General features: G+C 44.1%; 1 protein-coding gene across 2 annotated transcripts; it reads left to right on the forward strand.

Moving 5' to 3' along the window:
• The first annotated feature begins 810 nt into the window (after positions 1–810).
• Positions 811–17,115, forward strand: hexb (hexosaminidase B (beta polypeptide)). Of its 2 annotated transcripts, none has more exons than XM_080528314.1 (14): positions 811–1,087; positions 1,255–1,400; positions 1,631–1,696; positions 9,849–9,895; positions 10,090–10,200; positions 11,938–12,039; positions 12,893–13,025; positions 13,307–13,487; positions 13,679–13,765; positions 13,889–13,961; positions 14,299–14,473; positions 16,226–16,316; positions 16,441–16,545; positions 16,799–17,115. In XM_080528314.1, exons 1-14 carry the CDS (start codon positions 831–833, stop codon positions 16,860–16,862), a joined length of 1,638 nt encoding a protein of 545 aa, XP_080384440.1. In that variant the 5' UTR covers positions 811–830; the 3' UTR covers positions 16,863–17,115. The 2 variants fall into 2 exon arrangements, with proteins under 2 accessions (XP_080384440.1, XP_080384439.1); XM_080528313.1 differs by lacking the exon at positions 14,299–14,473 and adding an exon at positions 15,435–15,615.
• The last annotated feature ends 170 nt before the right edge of the window (positions 17,116–17,285 follow it).

The following is a 17,285-nucleotide window of genomic DNA, read 5'->3' on the forward strand; positions in this document are numbered from 1 at the left end:
TTTCTAGGCGAGAGGTCACTTCTCATATTTTTGCAGAATGCTACAATCACCCAGTTCTTCCTGCAGGTCTGTGCTGTACTTCTGTACGAGTTTGAGGCAGGCCGTGCACATTTCCTCTGGGGAGATTTTCCTGAGATTGGATAAAAAGCAGAGGTAGCAACAGGTCTCTCTATGGCATCGCATCTTTGACGCAGCATACGTACAAGATTGTCAATGATTACAAAATCCCCATACATTGATGGAGAGATAATAATATAACTGAGCACATACTGTACATACAATAGATCCTTATTGATTACTTTATTGTATCACGTTGGACAACATTATTTAATATTAAAGATGGATTAGGATGGTTTTTTTGCTTGTTTTTTCATCATGATTATTAAGTCCTTCATTAATTATTATTAAGTCCTTATTAGTAAGAACTTGATAATTAATTTGTCGAAAAGTGGATGTCATATGACCTATAGCCTGTAATATCAATGCATGTTATAGAGGAGGCTGTGGCGCAAGAGCTGCCGTCTAATGATCACAAGGTCGCCAGACCGCCGCTATATAAGTGAAGTCCATTTCTATACCATTTACCAGCTGCAATTTTATTAGCATTTGTCACGTAATTAGTCAAAACTATAAGAATATGAACCGAAAATACAGTAGCTCAGTCAAACATCGAACTTGTACCATTTATATCAGCGTATAAATATCACATGGTAGACTGTCATATGATCTGCTGTATTTCCGCATTGATGCAAGCCCCGCCCTCTACAAGCCAATGACCCAAGCTGGGAGCTGTGTTGTTCTCCAGTCAGCTGAGAGCTGTGTTGCACATCATGGTCGCGATGTTGAATTTCGCAACATTATTCCTCGCAATTTCTATCTGCCAGGGATTCCAATTGAACAACATCGAAGAGGCCATTGACGAGCCTACTCTGGTTGATTCTCAGTATGGGGCGCTCTGGCCTTTGCCACAGAAAGTGCAAATGTCCTTGGTTGCGTTCAAACTTAGTGGCACTAGCTTTCAAATTGTCAACGCTAAAGAATCGACTTCCGGACCAAGCTGCAGCCTCCTCCAAAGTGCATTTCGAAGGTAAACTTAGTCATAAACGTATTCGATGCCAATATCTAGCCCTAGAGATGTTTTGTCAGTAAGTCAGATTTGTCAAATGAAATCATACACTACGTTTTAAAGTAGTTAGTTTCTGCAATTTCTGCAATTCTGATGACAACCTTCCTTGTGTTCCTTGCTCTTGCTAGGTATTACGAGTATGTATTCGGGAACATGAGAAAGCAGGGACATAACAGGAAGTCTTCTGCCGCTGAGATATCAGAGTTGCAGGTATGGATCACGTCAGCAGACCCAGAGTGTGACAGCTACCCGGGCGTGACATCCGACGAGTCATGTGAGTCCCTGTGATTGTCATTTCCTCGTTGATGCCTTAATCCGGGTCTGCATGCTGGGAGCTGGATAAATAGCCTGGGGGGGGGGGGGGGGGGGGGGGGGGGGGGGGGGGGTGGTCCTGTGTATCCCATACCAGTGCTTAGGAGAGTATTAAACTGTTGTGTCAGTGAGAATCAGAAGTTTTTCTCATATATATATATATTTTTCTTTCTTTTCTCTGCCTGTCCACAGATGAACTCTCTGTCGACCAGCCGGTGGCTGTGCTGAAAGCAGCCAAGGTGTGGGGAGCTCTGAGAGGTAAGACACAGACCAGGTCCACACATAGACCACACATAGACCATGTCCACACACAGACCACACACAGACCAGGTCCACACATAGACCACACACAGACCACACATAGACCAGGTCCACACACAGACCACACACAGACCACACATAGACCAGGTCCACACACAGACCACACACAGACCACACACAGACCACACATAGACCACACATAGACCAGGTCCACACATAGACCACACATAGACCACACATAGACCACACACAGACCACACACAGACCACACATAGACCAGGTCCACACATAGACCACACATAGACCAGGTCCACACATAGACCAGGTCCATACATAGACCACACATAGACCACACTACGCATGCATTTACTGTAAGATTTCCACAGATTTCATTTGACTGAAATCTTTGGGCAAGAGAGTCACAGTGGCTGTAAAAAGTGACTTCTATATACTGTACATACTACATACATACTACATACATACTACATACATACTGCATACATACTGCATACATACTACATACTACATACATACTGCATACATACTACATACTGCATACTACATGAATACTACATACATACTACATACATACTGCATACATACTACATACTGCATACTACATGAATACTACATTCCGGACTATAAGTCGCACCCGAGTATAAGTCTCAGCAGTCAAAAAATGGGTCATGAAGAGGAAAAAAACACATATAAGTCGCACTGGATTATAAGTCGCATTTATTTAGAAATATATTTCACAAAATCCAAGACCAAGAACAGACATTTAATCTGGAAAGGCAAGTTTATTCAACTACACAATAGCACACAGAACAACAGGCTGAATAGAAGTCCGGTATGTTAACATAACACATTAACAGTTATTCAGCAACACAATAGCATAAAGAACATACCTGGGAGGCTGAATAGGCTAAATGAACATAACAAGCCAGCGAGTCCAACAAGCAAGTTACCAGTAAGCAAGTTCACCAAGCTACCGTTTGCTTAGCTTCAACAAGCTAATGTTTCCTCCGCGGACTTTTCCGGACGAAAGTGTGTCCCTGTCGGCTCGGTACAGCTGGAAACCCTCCAGTTGTACTGCTGCGTCTGGGACTTCCTCAGAGAGCCAGGTCTCCGTGATGGCATAAGCTGCTGAAGAGTTGTAGTCCTTGCTTTTCGCTACAAGGCACCGGAGTTCGTCCATTTTATTACATAAAGAGTTCACGTTGGCCAGAAATATTCCTGGGAGTGGAGTGCGGGAGCCGCGTCTTCTCAGTCTAGCGAGAGCCCCAGCTCTCTTCCCCCGCTGGCGTCTCACCCACCTCACAGCCTGGGTGAAGATTGCGGTTCCTCTGATCAGGATATCCAGCACGTCCGTAGATCGGGTGAGAAAAATAGGAAAAGTGTCCAAGGGGGTGGAATCCCTGAGACATAAGAGTTCTTCTCTTGTATAAGAGATGCCACAGAACACGAATCCAGACATACAGACACACCAAACAACACTCCACAACACCACAGCTGCCATGGGCGCCGCCATCTTGGACTGCACAAGCAGTCTGAACCAGGAAAGCCTGGTCTCCATAGTAGTCACAAGCCCAGAGCGGCCCAGAGCGCCCTCTGTTGGCTGTAGACGGTAATGTTTACTCCTTGGTTCATGTCAGTCAGTATGAAATTATATGATATATGATGATATATAAGTCGCACCTGACTATAAGTCGCAGGACCAGCCAAACTATGAAAAAAAGCGCGACTTATAGTCCGGAAAATACGGTACATACTACATACATACTGCATACATACTCCATACATACTGCATACATACTCCATACATACTACATACATACTGCATATGTGGTGGAAGTCTAGAGTTTAACCACAACAGTCAATCAATATTTGTCAATAGCTCTTCAGAAATCAGAAACAAGTAACAAAATCTTGTACGCCCCGATATAGGTTATATACCGGTATGATAATTTATTGCTTGCAAGCAGAGGCAGATACAATACCAAGATCAGACACGGAGTCCAACGCTGATCAAGCAGGGACATTGCAACACATCAGTCATTATTGCGTAAACCAACAGGGTGCCCAGAGGTCAGATTATTTGCTTAGACTAGAGTCTAGTCTTACATACATATTACATACATAGACTCTAGTCTAAGCAAATAATCTGACCTCTGTGCACCCTGTTGTCTTACGCAATAATGACTGATGTGTTGCAATGTCCCTGCATCCCTATAAGAAGCGCCCAGACAGCCTCTAGTCACTAGAGGCTGTCTGGGCGCGTGCAGGGAACTGTACAGGGGTGCAAACGTGTCACCTTTCTGCTAAATTAGCCGTTTTTACCTCCAAAATAGGTCATCCATGTGAATCGTGTAGATCTGCAAAAAAGAAAGGGTGTCGTCTAAGTCTCATCCAAGTCACAGGATGCGCGAGCTAACTAATCTTCCTGTCTGCTAAACTCCACTACTGTTGAAATAACTTTTAGCTTCAGGCAGCTAGGTACAATTCCAGACAGCGTGGAGAACACAGTCACAGTAAACTGTTTTCGAAGTAATTGCAGGTGTTAAGGTCAGGGCTGCCGCTACTTACACGCGCATCATTGTTAGACCACCGTTAGTGCTAGCTATATCCATTTAGCACCATTAGTGCTAGCGCTATCCCCCCCCCGTAAAAGAAATTCTCCTCTAAGGTTAGCCGCGCATTGATCATTTCATTCGTTTTCAGGCCCCCCCCAAAAAGTCACCTTTTTGGGCCATCACCAGTTTGCACCCCTGTGATAAGGCCAAAACCGAGATATCATGTTCTTGAGATGAAAAACTCCCCCTTACAGTTGAACCCCCGCCCAACCCTTCCAGGACTCATCATCATGAGTCCAGGCAGTTAGGCTGGAGGACATACTGTAAGGGGGACTACTACTGCATACTGCATACCTACTACATACTACATACTGCATACATACTACATACTGCATACATACTACATACTGCATACATACTACATACATACTACATACATACTGCATACCTACTACATACTGCATACATACTACATACATACTACATACTGCATACATACTACATACTGCATACATACTACATACATACTACATACATACTACATACTGCATACATACTACATACTGCATACATACTACATACATACTGCATACATACTACATACTACATACATACTGCATACATACTACATACATACTACATACTACATACATACTGCATACATACTACATACTGCATACATACTACATACATACTACATACATACTGCATACATACTACATACATACTACATACATACTGCATACATACTGCATACATACTACATACATACTACATACATACTGCATACATACTACATACATACTACATACATACTACATACATACTACATACTGCATACATACTACATACATACTACATACATACTACATACTGCATACATACTACATACATACTACATACATACTACATACTGCATACATACTACATACATACTACATACATACTACATACTGCATACATACTGCATACATACTACATACATACTGCATACCTACTACATACTGCATACATACTACATACTACATACATACTGCATACATACTACATACATACTACATACTACATACATACTGCATACATACTACATACTGCATACATACTACATACATACTACATACTGCATACATACTACATACTGCATACATACTACATACTACATACATACTGCATACATACTGCATACATACTACATACTGCATACCTACTACATACTGCATACATACTACATACTGCATACATACTGCATACATACTACATACATACTACATACATACTACATACATACTACATACCTACTACATACTGCATACATACTACATACTACATACCTACTACATACTGCATACATACTACATACATACTACATACTACATACATACTACATACTACATACATACTACATACATACTACATACATACGGCATACATACTACATACATACTACATACATACTGCATACATACTACATACTGCATACATACTACATACTGCATACATACTACATACATACTACATACATACTGCATACATACTACATACTACATACATACTACATACTGCATACATACTGCATACATACTGCATACATACTACATACTGCATACATACTACATACTCAGGGCTTAAAGTACTCCGGCACAGTGCCGGATTTCCGGCGCGGGAGAATTAAAAAAAAAAAAAAAAAAACTGCAATTGCGGCATTGCGCCGACGTGGTGGCGGGGGCGCTGTTTCACAAATAATTTAGCTTTCGTGTTTGCTAGCGAAACAGCTGATAGTTGATGTTGACTGCTCAAGGAGAATACATATTTGAAAGTACAGAATACCTGAGAGCCTTATATTGCATTATATTACATTATATTTTGAATGGCCATCTGGTGCCTGAATATTGTTTTTTCCTTTACATATATAATGACATTTCCACCATAAATTGATGGCGAAAGGGCACAAATTGGTGCATATCAATTCACCAGAATGCAAGAAATTAAGTGTTTGATGTTTAAGGACCCCCAGACAGCCCCGCTTCATGGGTCCCCCCCGATGTCAAACACCACTGGTACCACCTCCGCCTCATTTTGAGCCAGGAAAAACCCTGAGTAGTGACGGGAAGCCTTATGGGACGTGGTGCCAAGAAGGAGAATATAAGTGATAGTGGCTTAATAAGTAATCAGTTTGTTCTTTTAAAGACATGTATATGTTTTATTCTGTATTGTTATAGTGATAGTGGCTTAATAAGTGATGCAATCTAATTTTTAATTTTTTTCTCTCCTAGTCTCCTCTCTCCTAGTCTCCTCCCCCCTAGTCTCCTCTCTCCTAGTCTCCTCTGTCCTAGCCTCCTCTCTCCTCTCTCCTAGCCTCCTCTCTCCTAGTCTCCTCTGTCCTAGCCTCCTCTCTCCTCCCTCCTAGCCTCCTCTCTCCTCTCTCCTAGCCTCCTCTCTCCTCCCTCCTAGTCTCCTCTCTCCTAGTCTCCTCTGTCCTAGCCTCCTCTCTCCTCTCTCCTAGCCTCCTTTCTCCTAGCCTCCTCTCTCCTAGTCTCCTCTCTCCTAGCCTCCTCTCTCCTCTCTCCTAGCCTCCTCTCTCCTCTCTCCTAGCCTCCTCTCTCCTAGCCTCCTCTCTCCTAGCCTCCTCTCTCCTAGTCTCCTCTCTCCTAGCCTCCTCTCTCCTAGCCTCCTCTCTCCTAGTCTCCTCTCTCCTAGCCTCCTCTCTCCTAGCCTCCTCTCTCCTAGCCTCCTCTCTCCTAGTCTCCTCTCTCCTAGCCTCCTCTCTCCTAGCCTCCTCTCTCCTAGCCTCCTCTCTCCTAGCCTCCTCTCTCCTAGTCTCCTCTCTCCTAGTCTCCTCTGTCCTAGCCTCCTCTCTCCTCTCTCCTAGCCTCCTCTCTCCTAGCCTCCTCTCTCCTAGTCTCCTCTCTCCTAGCCTCCTCTCTCCTCTCTCCTAGCCTCCTCTCTCCTCTCTCCTAGCCTCCTCTCTCCTAGCCTCCTCGCTCCTAGCCTCCTCTCTCCTAGCCTCCTCTCTCCTCTCTCCTAGCCTCCTCTCTCCTAGCCTCCTCTCTCCTAGCCTCCTCTCTCCTAGTCTCCTCTCTCCTAGTCTCCTCTCTCCTAGCCTCCTCTCTCCTAGCCTCCTCTCTCCTAGTCTCCTCTCTCCTAGTCTCCTCTCTCCTAGCCTCCTCTCTCCTCTCTCCTAGTCTCCTCTCTCCTAGCCTCCTCTCTCCTCTCTCCTAGTCTCCTCTCTCCTAGTCTCCTCTCTCCTAGCCTCCTCTCTCCTAGCCTCCTCTCTCCTAGCCTCCTCTCTCCTAGCCTCCTCTCTCCTAGTCTCCTCTCTCCTAGTCTCCTCTCTCCTAGTCTCCTCTCTCCTAGCCTCCTCTCTCCTCTCTCCTAGCCTCCTCTCTCCTAGCCTCCTCTCTCCTAGCCTCCTCTCTCCTCTCTCCTAGCCTCCTCTCTCCTAGCCTCCTCTCTCCTAGTCTCCTCTCTCCTAGCCTCCTCTCTCCTAGTCTCCTCTCTCCTAGTCTCCTCTCTCCTAGCCTCCTCTCTCCTAGTCTCCTCTCTCCTAGTCTCCTCTCTCCTAGCCTCCTCTCTCCTAGCCTCCTCTCTCCTAGTCTCCTCTCTCCTAGTCTCCTCTCTCCTAGCCTCCTCTCTCCTAGCCTCCTCTCTCCTAGTCTCCTCTCTCCTAGCCTCCTCTCTCCTAGTCTCCTCTCTCCTAGTCTCCTCTCTCCTAGCCTCCTCTCTCCTAGCCTCCTCTCTCCTAGTCTCCTCTCTCCTAGCCTCCTCTCTCCTAGTCTCCTCTCTCCTAGTCTCCTCTCTCCTAGCCTCCTCTCTCCTAGTCTCCTCTCTCCTAGCCTCCTCTCTCCTAGCCTCCTCTCTCCTAGTCTCCTCTCTCCTAGCCTCCTCTCTCCTAGTCTCCTCTCTCCTAGCCTCCTCTCTCCTCTCTCCTAGCCTCCTCTCTCCTAGCCTCCTCTCTCCTAGCCTCCTCTCTCCTCTCTCCTAGTCTCCTCTCTCCTCTCTCCTAGCCTCCTCTCTCCTAGCCTCCTCTCTCCTAGCCTCCTCTCTCCTAGCCTCCTCTCTCCTAGTCTCCTCTCTCCTAGCCTCCTCTCTCCTAGCCTCCTCTCTCCTAGTCTCCTCTCTCCTAGCCTCCTCTCTCCTAGTCTCCTCTCTCCTAGCCTCCTCCCTCCTAGTCTCCTCCCTCCTAGTCTCCTCTCTCCTAGTCTCCTCTGTCCTAGCCTCCTCTCTCCTCTCTCCTAGCCTCCTCTCTCCTCTCTGTCTATAGCATCTATACATGTGGGAAAACTAGGGTTAGGGTTAGGTGCTAGGGTTACAGTAGGGTTAGGATTAGGGGTAGAGTTTGAGTTTTGAAGAGAGAAGGTGTGGTTTTGCTTATGTAGCTTTAGAAAAGTGTGTTGTGTTTAGAGTTTTGGGAAAATGGAGGAAAGTTTTGTGAAATGTGTTTTAGCAATTGAGAAAAACTGTAATACAGTACAGGTACCATACAACGAAATTTAGGAGGGGGGGCTCCCCTGGTGCTTGGAAAAAGACTAAAAACACGAGGGCCAAGGGTAAAATAAAAAAGGGAAAAGAGCTGGTTTACATAAATAAAGGCTATGTACACTATCTACTATACTACTATACTATACAATAAAACACTGTGCCCGACTCTATGCTATGCTATAAATATCCTAACTTTTCCTATATCTGAACCTTATGTACACAAGGGTTGTCATATTGCACATAGTATTGTTGCACATTCATTTAAAGTATTAATGCATTTTAACATTGAGACATATATTTTGTATTGACTATAAAATAGTATTAATGCATTTAAACATTGAGACAAGAAGCTGTCTTCTGTACCCGCTCTCCCAATATCTCAAACTGTGACCCCCCTCCCCAAGAAAAAGTTTCAGGCACAGGATTTTTTCCCACTTTAAGCCCTGCATACTACATACTGCATACATACTACATACTGCATACATACTACATACATACTGCATACCTACTACATACTGCATACATACTACATACTGCATACATACATACTACATACTGCATACCTACTATTTACTACATACTGCATACATACTACATACTACATACATACTACATACTGCATACATACTGCATACATACTACATACATACTACATACATACTACATACTGCATACATACTACATACATACTGCATACATACTACATACATACTGCATACATACTACATACATACTACATACATACTGCATACCTACTACATACTGCATACCTACTACATACATACTGCATACATACTACATACATACTGCATACATATTACATACTACATACTGCATACATACTACATACTGCACCATCACACACCTTTGCTTTGTGGTTGTCTTATTGGTACATTATTATTATTTTAAGCTTTCCGCCCCGACAGGCCTCCAGGCCTACTCATAACCGTATTTGATTCTGAAAATGATTTACCTGTACTTTCCAGATAAACAGCATGTTGTAAACTGATTTATGTGGATCATGCAGACATCAAACACATTACAGTCTTGTTGTGATTTTCACTCACCATAATTGTCTCTCATTTCTTTATTGCCAGGTCTTGAGACTTTTAGCCAGTTGGTGTACGAGGATGAGTACGGAGCTGTAAGTGTCCTTTAGTGCCCTGTGAATAGGTAGATAAGAGAGTGTTTGGTTAAACATAAAGGCCTCATGTCTGAGCACATAGTCACAGGTTGAGGAGGTTCCCCTCCCACTGGTTCTTAGTCATTCTATTTCAAGCAATAACATTTGGCTTGTCTTTTCTGTTTGTTGACTGATTTGTTCTTCTCTTTTCACAGAAGTCCATCAACAGGACTGATGTAGTCGACTTCCCACGGTTTGCACATCGAGGCATCTTATTGGACACCTCGCGTCACTTCCTGCCTGTTAAGGTCCTTTTGGCCAGTCTGGTGAGTGATCCCGGATCTGTTCACTCCAAAACTCCAAACACGCAGTGGAAACGCCTTGAAGAGAGCAGAGGACACCACACATCACCACACACCCACTACACTCCTTACTTCAGAGAATATAATCAGGTCATCTAGAGTTCCACTCAGTAGAAGAAAGAAACCATTTTTATAAAAGTAATTTATCCCCTTGGTTATTTCAATCGTGAATAAGTCACTAATAGAAACAATTAAAGGCCTGTTTTTATGGATATTTCAACATAAAATTCAGTGTTTCCTCCAGGATTTGTGACATTAGTGGCGGAGTGGTGAAATTCCGCACACATTTTTTTTTCACGTGCACGCGTATGAAACGCGCCCTGGCGCTCAAAACAAAGACGTAATTTCACCGAAAACTAGAGGGTGGCAACATTTTGAAAAAAATAAAAGAAATTGTGGTTAAGCCATTAAAGCCGAACAGGTGATTTTATATAGAAGGTGATCAAATACCAATATATCCTACAGCTGCAGGCTGCAGCAGAACATGCGGAATGTGCATACAACACTGAACATATAGCCTACATGTGACTGACAGGCTAAGACACACACACACACACACACACACACACACACAGAAAGATCATCAGCTCATCGAATATGAAGTACACAAGAGTAGAATAGCCTACACAGGGAACCGGGAATGCGCATACAGCACTGAACAACATAGAATATAAACTTGTGACTAACAGCCACATACACACACACACACACACACACAATTAAAGATCATCAGCTCATCAATACGAAGTAGGCCTACATGAGAGTACACCCACAAAACGGGCTAACATTACTCATTAACTGTTTACACAAGTAAAATCACAGTGTGACAGTCAGATGGAGAATTCGGTAAACAACCAACAGCAAGGTAATGCATCAGCTGAGTTAAAGAAAATCAACTCTTACCTTTGATGACAGCGACATGAACCCTGTTTACCTGTACCTCCGCCGTTCTGTTCGTGATGATTTTAGAGGCAATAGATTATTTTTGCCCCGCGCATATTGCCCTGTAGTTAGACCAGGCGACCACAGCTCCATTGTCTCTTATTGTCCAAATGTTCCCTGAATTTTAGCTGCATGTTTTTCCAGCATGTAAATCCGTTGTCAATAAAAATTCAACTCCCCTTCTTTTCCCCTGCCAATACTGTCGTTTGTGACATTTACCAACGTTTATGCTATGAATAGTTCGAAGCTAGCGTGCGAGGCTGCTCGGGAACATTATTTGTTTCACAAATAGCCTGATTTAGTTGACCATGAACATCAGACTACATTACAAATGTTCCTTTAAAATACTCTAGTCTATAGTGAGCACTGGTATGAGAACAGCAGTAAATGCAATAACCCACAGTTGTCGCTGATGATATTGCATTTTCGATTAGGATACGCATACGGGATTAAAGGGACGGGCGACGGGCGAAGAGAGAGGGAAGGGAGAGGGATTTCCAGAAATCCAAAGGTCCTGCTAAATTCGGACCAATCACAAAACTGTTTTGCAAGCACGTCGCCGATGAGGTTAATTGCAACATTGTAACATATTGTAACTTACTACACCCTAAAGCGGCCTAAATTAGCTTCAATCTGCTTTTTTTCTGTTCTCCGGTCATAAAGTGAACTGAATCAATTAGTGGTGGAGGCCCGCCACGAATAAATGCATATAGAGGAAACACTGAAATATGGACATAACCATTCCCTTTATCCACACAGGATGCCATGGCAATGAACAAATACAATGTTTTCCATTGGCATATTGTGGATGACCAATCCTTCCCCTACATGAGCCGCACCTTTCCCCAGCTGAGCCAGCAGGTGAGTGGAGTCGCTACAACAGGCCCTACCGGTTTGTTCGCTTATCTGGAATGACTGGAATTGACATTGACTGCGTTAACATGCACACCATATTCCTGTATTAAGAGGCATATGCTCAATATTCCGATTGGGCAAGAGTCATGTAAACACGTACCGAACCTGCTTACGGCCATCTTCCGATTCTGCAATATTCTGATTAAGACCCCTGGTATATGCCTGTTCGAATCGGAATATTGTGACATGTAAACACCTTAAGCGGCATATGACCCTTTTCGGAATATTCAGTTACGTCTGCGCATGCCCGATTCTCCTTGAGCATGCAATCCTGGGTTGTGTTGTTGCTAGGGACAACTAGATACACTTGTTCGCCATTTTTTCTCGCAGGAGTATTGCAGTTAAATTGTGGTTCAAAAGCGCAAGTAGGAGAACACAATAACGGAGGACTATGTTGGAAACAAGCATTATGTCTTAGCTGTGGGTTAACGCCCGCTCAACGACCACAACCAAGCTACCAACACTAACGTTACTATAGTAACAACTATTGTCCCGCCGAACCACAGGAATATGCCAATTAACATGGAAACTGAATATTACAGTTGCTACAGCGCATGTAAACACCTTATTCAGAATATTACAATAACCAGAATATTGACCGTAATCGGAATATGGTGTGCATGTAAACGCAGTCAATGTTATGAGGTGGAAGCTCCAAGCTCTAAGTATCTTGAAATGGTTAAGTGGAGCCAGCGTTCTTTTGGTCATCCCTATCCAGATCGTTCCAGTTCTGTGAATGATGATGTATGTACTGTACTGTGGGTAACTTAACTAGTGTTGATGTGTTGTGTGGCCACAGGGAGCGTACCACCCATACACACACGTGTACACACCCTCCGAGGTGAAGATGATCATCGAGTACGCCCGCCTCAGGGGCATCCGTGTCGTTTCTGAATTCGACACCCCAGGGCACACTCAGTCATGGGGCAAGGGTGAGTTTACAGCCATTTAGGGATCAATCCGTTTGATTGACAGACTGAAATGCCTGTCATGGAGGAGAATGTTTCTCGTGGCTTTTGATTGTAGTGCACTGCAGTGCCTTCACAATGCCACTTGGATCTCTGTTGGTATGCATCAAGCCTAGAAGGTCCCCATGGTTATTAAGAATAAAACTGATAAGCAAACATGTCAGTGAGTTTTTCATGACGGTCTTGTCAGTGTTAGTTTCAGCTTGTTGACCCCGTAACATGCCTCTCCCGTCGGCTGCTCTCAGGCCAGAAGGACCTGCTGACCCCCTGTTACTCTGGGTCCAGCCCCTCTGGGTCATTCGGACCCGTCAACCCCATCCTGAACACCACGTATGACTTCATGAGCCAGTTCTTCAAGGAGATCAGCACCGTGTTTCCTGACGCCTACGTCCACCTGGGTGGAGATGAGGTGGACTTCAGCTGCTGGTGAGAGTCGTCATCCTCGGCAGAATCTCCTGACAGCCCATTGGCTTGCCTCAGAGCCCGATGGCTCCTGAAAAAACATTTACTCAACAATAACAATGTTTCTATCCCACAATCGATAATACCTTCAAGTAGTTTTTTTGTTGTTGTATTTATTATATTATTCTATCTATTTCTACTTCTTTGATCTGCAGGAAGTCCAACCCAGATATCCAGAAGTTCATGCAGCAGCAGGGCTTTGGTCAGGACTACAGCAAGCTGGAGTCTTTCTACATCCAGAAGTACGTCATTGCATTCAGGCATTGGGTCTCGCAGTGAATTGAATGACATTGGCTTCAATAAAGTGTTCATAACTTTAGACTTAGATGAATAATTAGATGTGGATATTCTCTTTCATGTGATAGACTCCTGGATATCGTCACCACAACCAGCAAGGGGTATATTATCTGGCAGGAAGTCTTTGACAACGGAGTCAAGGTAAACGTGCACTTAGGCATAAGTCAGCTTCACTGTTGTTGCAGAAATGGCAGTTATTCAGTCCGATTATGACGTGCTGTCCGAATGTATGGAAAATCATCGATGTATCATCGAAATGCATAAATGCAAATGGGAGCAGCAGTACAACTTGATTACTCAGTATTATGAGTATTTAGAATACTATATATCGTTTTTCCAGAACTGTTGTACATACTCATGGCTTTATGGCTTGACTTGACTTAACTTAACCCAAAAACCTGTTGTCTAAGTTGAACCCGTGTATAAAGATCAGGTTGAAGACAGTAGTTTGGACTGTGTGTTCCACTGTGTGTTCCAGTTGAAGTCAGACACAGTAGTGAATGTCTGGATCAACAGCCATCTGGACGAGGAGCTTGAGAACGTGACAGGGGCAGGCTTCACCACAATCCTGTCCGCCCCCTGGTACCTAGATTACATTAGCTATGGCCAGGACTGGCAGAACTACTACAAGGTCGAGCCCCTCAACTTCAAGGGTCAGTTGTTCATCAGAGGGCTTTCACAGTCACAGCAGGTGATGCGTGGGCCAATGTAAAAGAGACAACAAAATTGTGATTCAGATTTCGTTCAACAGGCTTACACTTTAGAAATGACACAACTGCTTGGTACATCCTCTCATATCTAGTGGTGTGGTCTTGTGTGGTCTCAACGTGGTGTACGAAGACTGAGATAAGATCATTGTTGGAAGGCAGGTTTGGGGGGGTAGTGGTGGCCTAGTGTATAGTGAGTTGGACTGGTGATCAGAAGGTCATGAATCCCACTTGGGAACACCACTACTAGTGTGTCCTTGAGTATGGCACTTAGCTCTAAGGTACTCCAAGGAGACTGCTGGAATCTGTAATTCTATGTTGTTTTGGATAAAAGCGTCTGCTAAATGGTTCAAATGTTTGGAACCAGCTTAGTCTGTTTAGGTATCAAGTATTGGTTGGTGTTTCTTGACAGATAATACAACAATAGTATGCATTGTATTAGTACCCAGCCACATTCCTGGAAGATCAGTCAAGACAGAGATGGAGATTTTAAGTGTTGATAAAACAGTTAGGGTTGTTTAACATGTTTGTTTTGTGTTGGGATGTAAGTCGACGCCTCAGGTTTGTGTCTATTATTTCTTAACATGTCTGTTTAATAACAGTCGGTTAGCACATATGACTCAAATGACTAAAGCCCTGACAATGGCGACTACCAACCTATCTGTATCTGCAGTATTTATTCTTTGTTCTTTAGAATGTTGGTCTATCTGTTTAGTGATGGCCTACTATAAAGACAAAATGACACCCATGCATAAACAAACAGTCAAGTGGAAGCAAGGAGTACCTTCAGTTCATCACCATGTTGCAGGTGTTGACTGTACTCTTGAGACTAGCTCACCCACGGAGGACCCTCCTACATGTCTGTTAAAAACAAAATGGTGTATTCATGTGTGTGTGTGCACTGTAGCTGAAACAAGACACGCTTATCCACGTGTGGAAAGGCAACCAGCAGCAATACCAGGAAGAGATGGCCAAGGTCACGGCATCGGGGTTCCGTACCCTCCTCTCCACTCCCTGGTACCTCAACCGTATCTCCTACGGCCAAGACTGGCAGGGCATTTACCAGGCTGACCCCCAAGACTTCAAGGGTGTGTGTCCACTATAGGTGCTTTGGAGAAATGTTATATCAGAGCATGATCCTCTGCCTTTGCTTTGTCTGTTCAATATGAAGCATCTTCGGAAATGTATATTAGACAGGAGAATAGATTTCCTCCTTGCAGATTTTCAGGTTACAAGATTTGAGGGTGGATGGACTGGTAATCGAGAGTCGCCCGTAGGCTACTGTAGTGCAGGGACGATAGCCGCCTCACCCGTGACTAGCATTTTTGTGTGCCATAAAGGCAGCCTTTGCCCTGACCTTGCTCTACAATGATTAGTTGAAGATTCATGTGACACAGTTGTAAGGCCCAACCCACCTGTTCTGTACAGTGAAAAACAAATCCCCTGCCAAACCGGCATGTGCTCAGCCATCCAACGTTCAATGAGGTGTTGATTTTTTGGTCATTTCTGTGCAAGCAAGTGTAAGCCTGTTGACTGAAGTAGAAATGATATTCTAGATTGTTGTTTTGTATGGAAGATGGGTCTATAGTGTTAATGCTGCAGTGTGCCTGCCCGGCCCGTATGGGCTTCATGTTGTGAAGTTGTCTCCTGTGTGCCTTTTTCTTGAACCTTGACCGACCGTTGACTGTGTGACCCAAGGCACGGACGCCCAGAAGAAGCTGGTGGTGGGTGGAGAGGCCTGTCTGTGGGGGGAGTATGTGGATGCCACCAACTTGAGCCCTAGACTCTGGTAGGCGAACCCTAACATTTTAATTTCCAAATCAGTCATTCATTCAACATCTCTCTTCTACATCTCACACTGTGCTCAAGAATGTTGGTGATGATGATGATGATGATGGTGTGTGTGTTGCCAGGCCCCGTGCCAGCGCTGTGGCAGAGCGGTTGTGGAGTGACAAGGACGTGAGGGACATCAACGACGCCTACAGCAGGCTGAACCGTCACCGCTGCCGCATGGTCCAGTAAGTGTCCCCGTCGTCAATGACCTGCAAGACTAGACTGATAGTGACTACCATCTACTGTCAATGACCTCCAAGACTAGACTGATAGTGACTACCATCTACTGTCAATGACCTCCAAGACTAGACTGATAGTGTCATTAAAATAACACAGGATCACCACCTCATGACCAAGTAGACAATAACACATCCTCTCCCTATGAGGCCGTCTTTATGACCCCCCCCCCCCCCCCCTCCCTCTCTCTCTCTCTCTCAGGCGTGGGATCCCAGCCCAGCCTCTGTTTACGAGTTACTGTCCTCACGAGTACAGAGGGAACTGAGATGCAGCCACCGCAGGCTGGGGAGGGAAGGACACACAATCACATTGACTGCTGTCCGTCTTAAAGAGAGTAATCACACCTGAGATCATCTTCATAAAGTCATTGTTGCACTGAAAAGCCGAATGAAGTCTTTTAATAATGTTCTAGAGATATCCTCAGTACATGCAATGTCAAACATTGATCTTGTGTTTTGGAAAATCATCTTTTTTATACAAATGTTTGTATGATTTGTTTGAAATGAATAAACCTTTTGGAAGGTGAACATTTGTTTGTACAGTGATACGGACAGCGGAAGTGTGATACAGTACAAATGGAAGTGTACGACTCAAGTAAATGAAACACATGTATTCACTAGATCTTATTGAACACAATATAAATACACTTTAATCACTTAAACTATTGTGAGTCCATATACAGTTCACA

This window comes from Nansenia antarctica, assembly GCF_963989245.1.
Source record: "Nansenia antarctica genome assembly, chromosome: 4".
NCBI classification, from domain to species: domain Eukaryota; kingdom Metazoa; phylum Chordata; class Actinopteri; order Argentiniformes; family Microstomatidae; genus Nansenia; species Nansenia antarctica.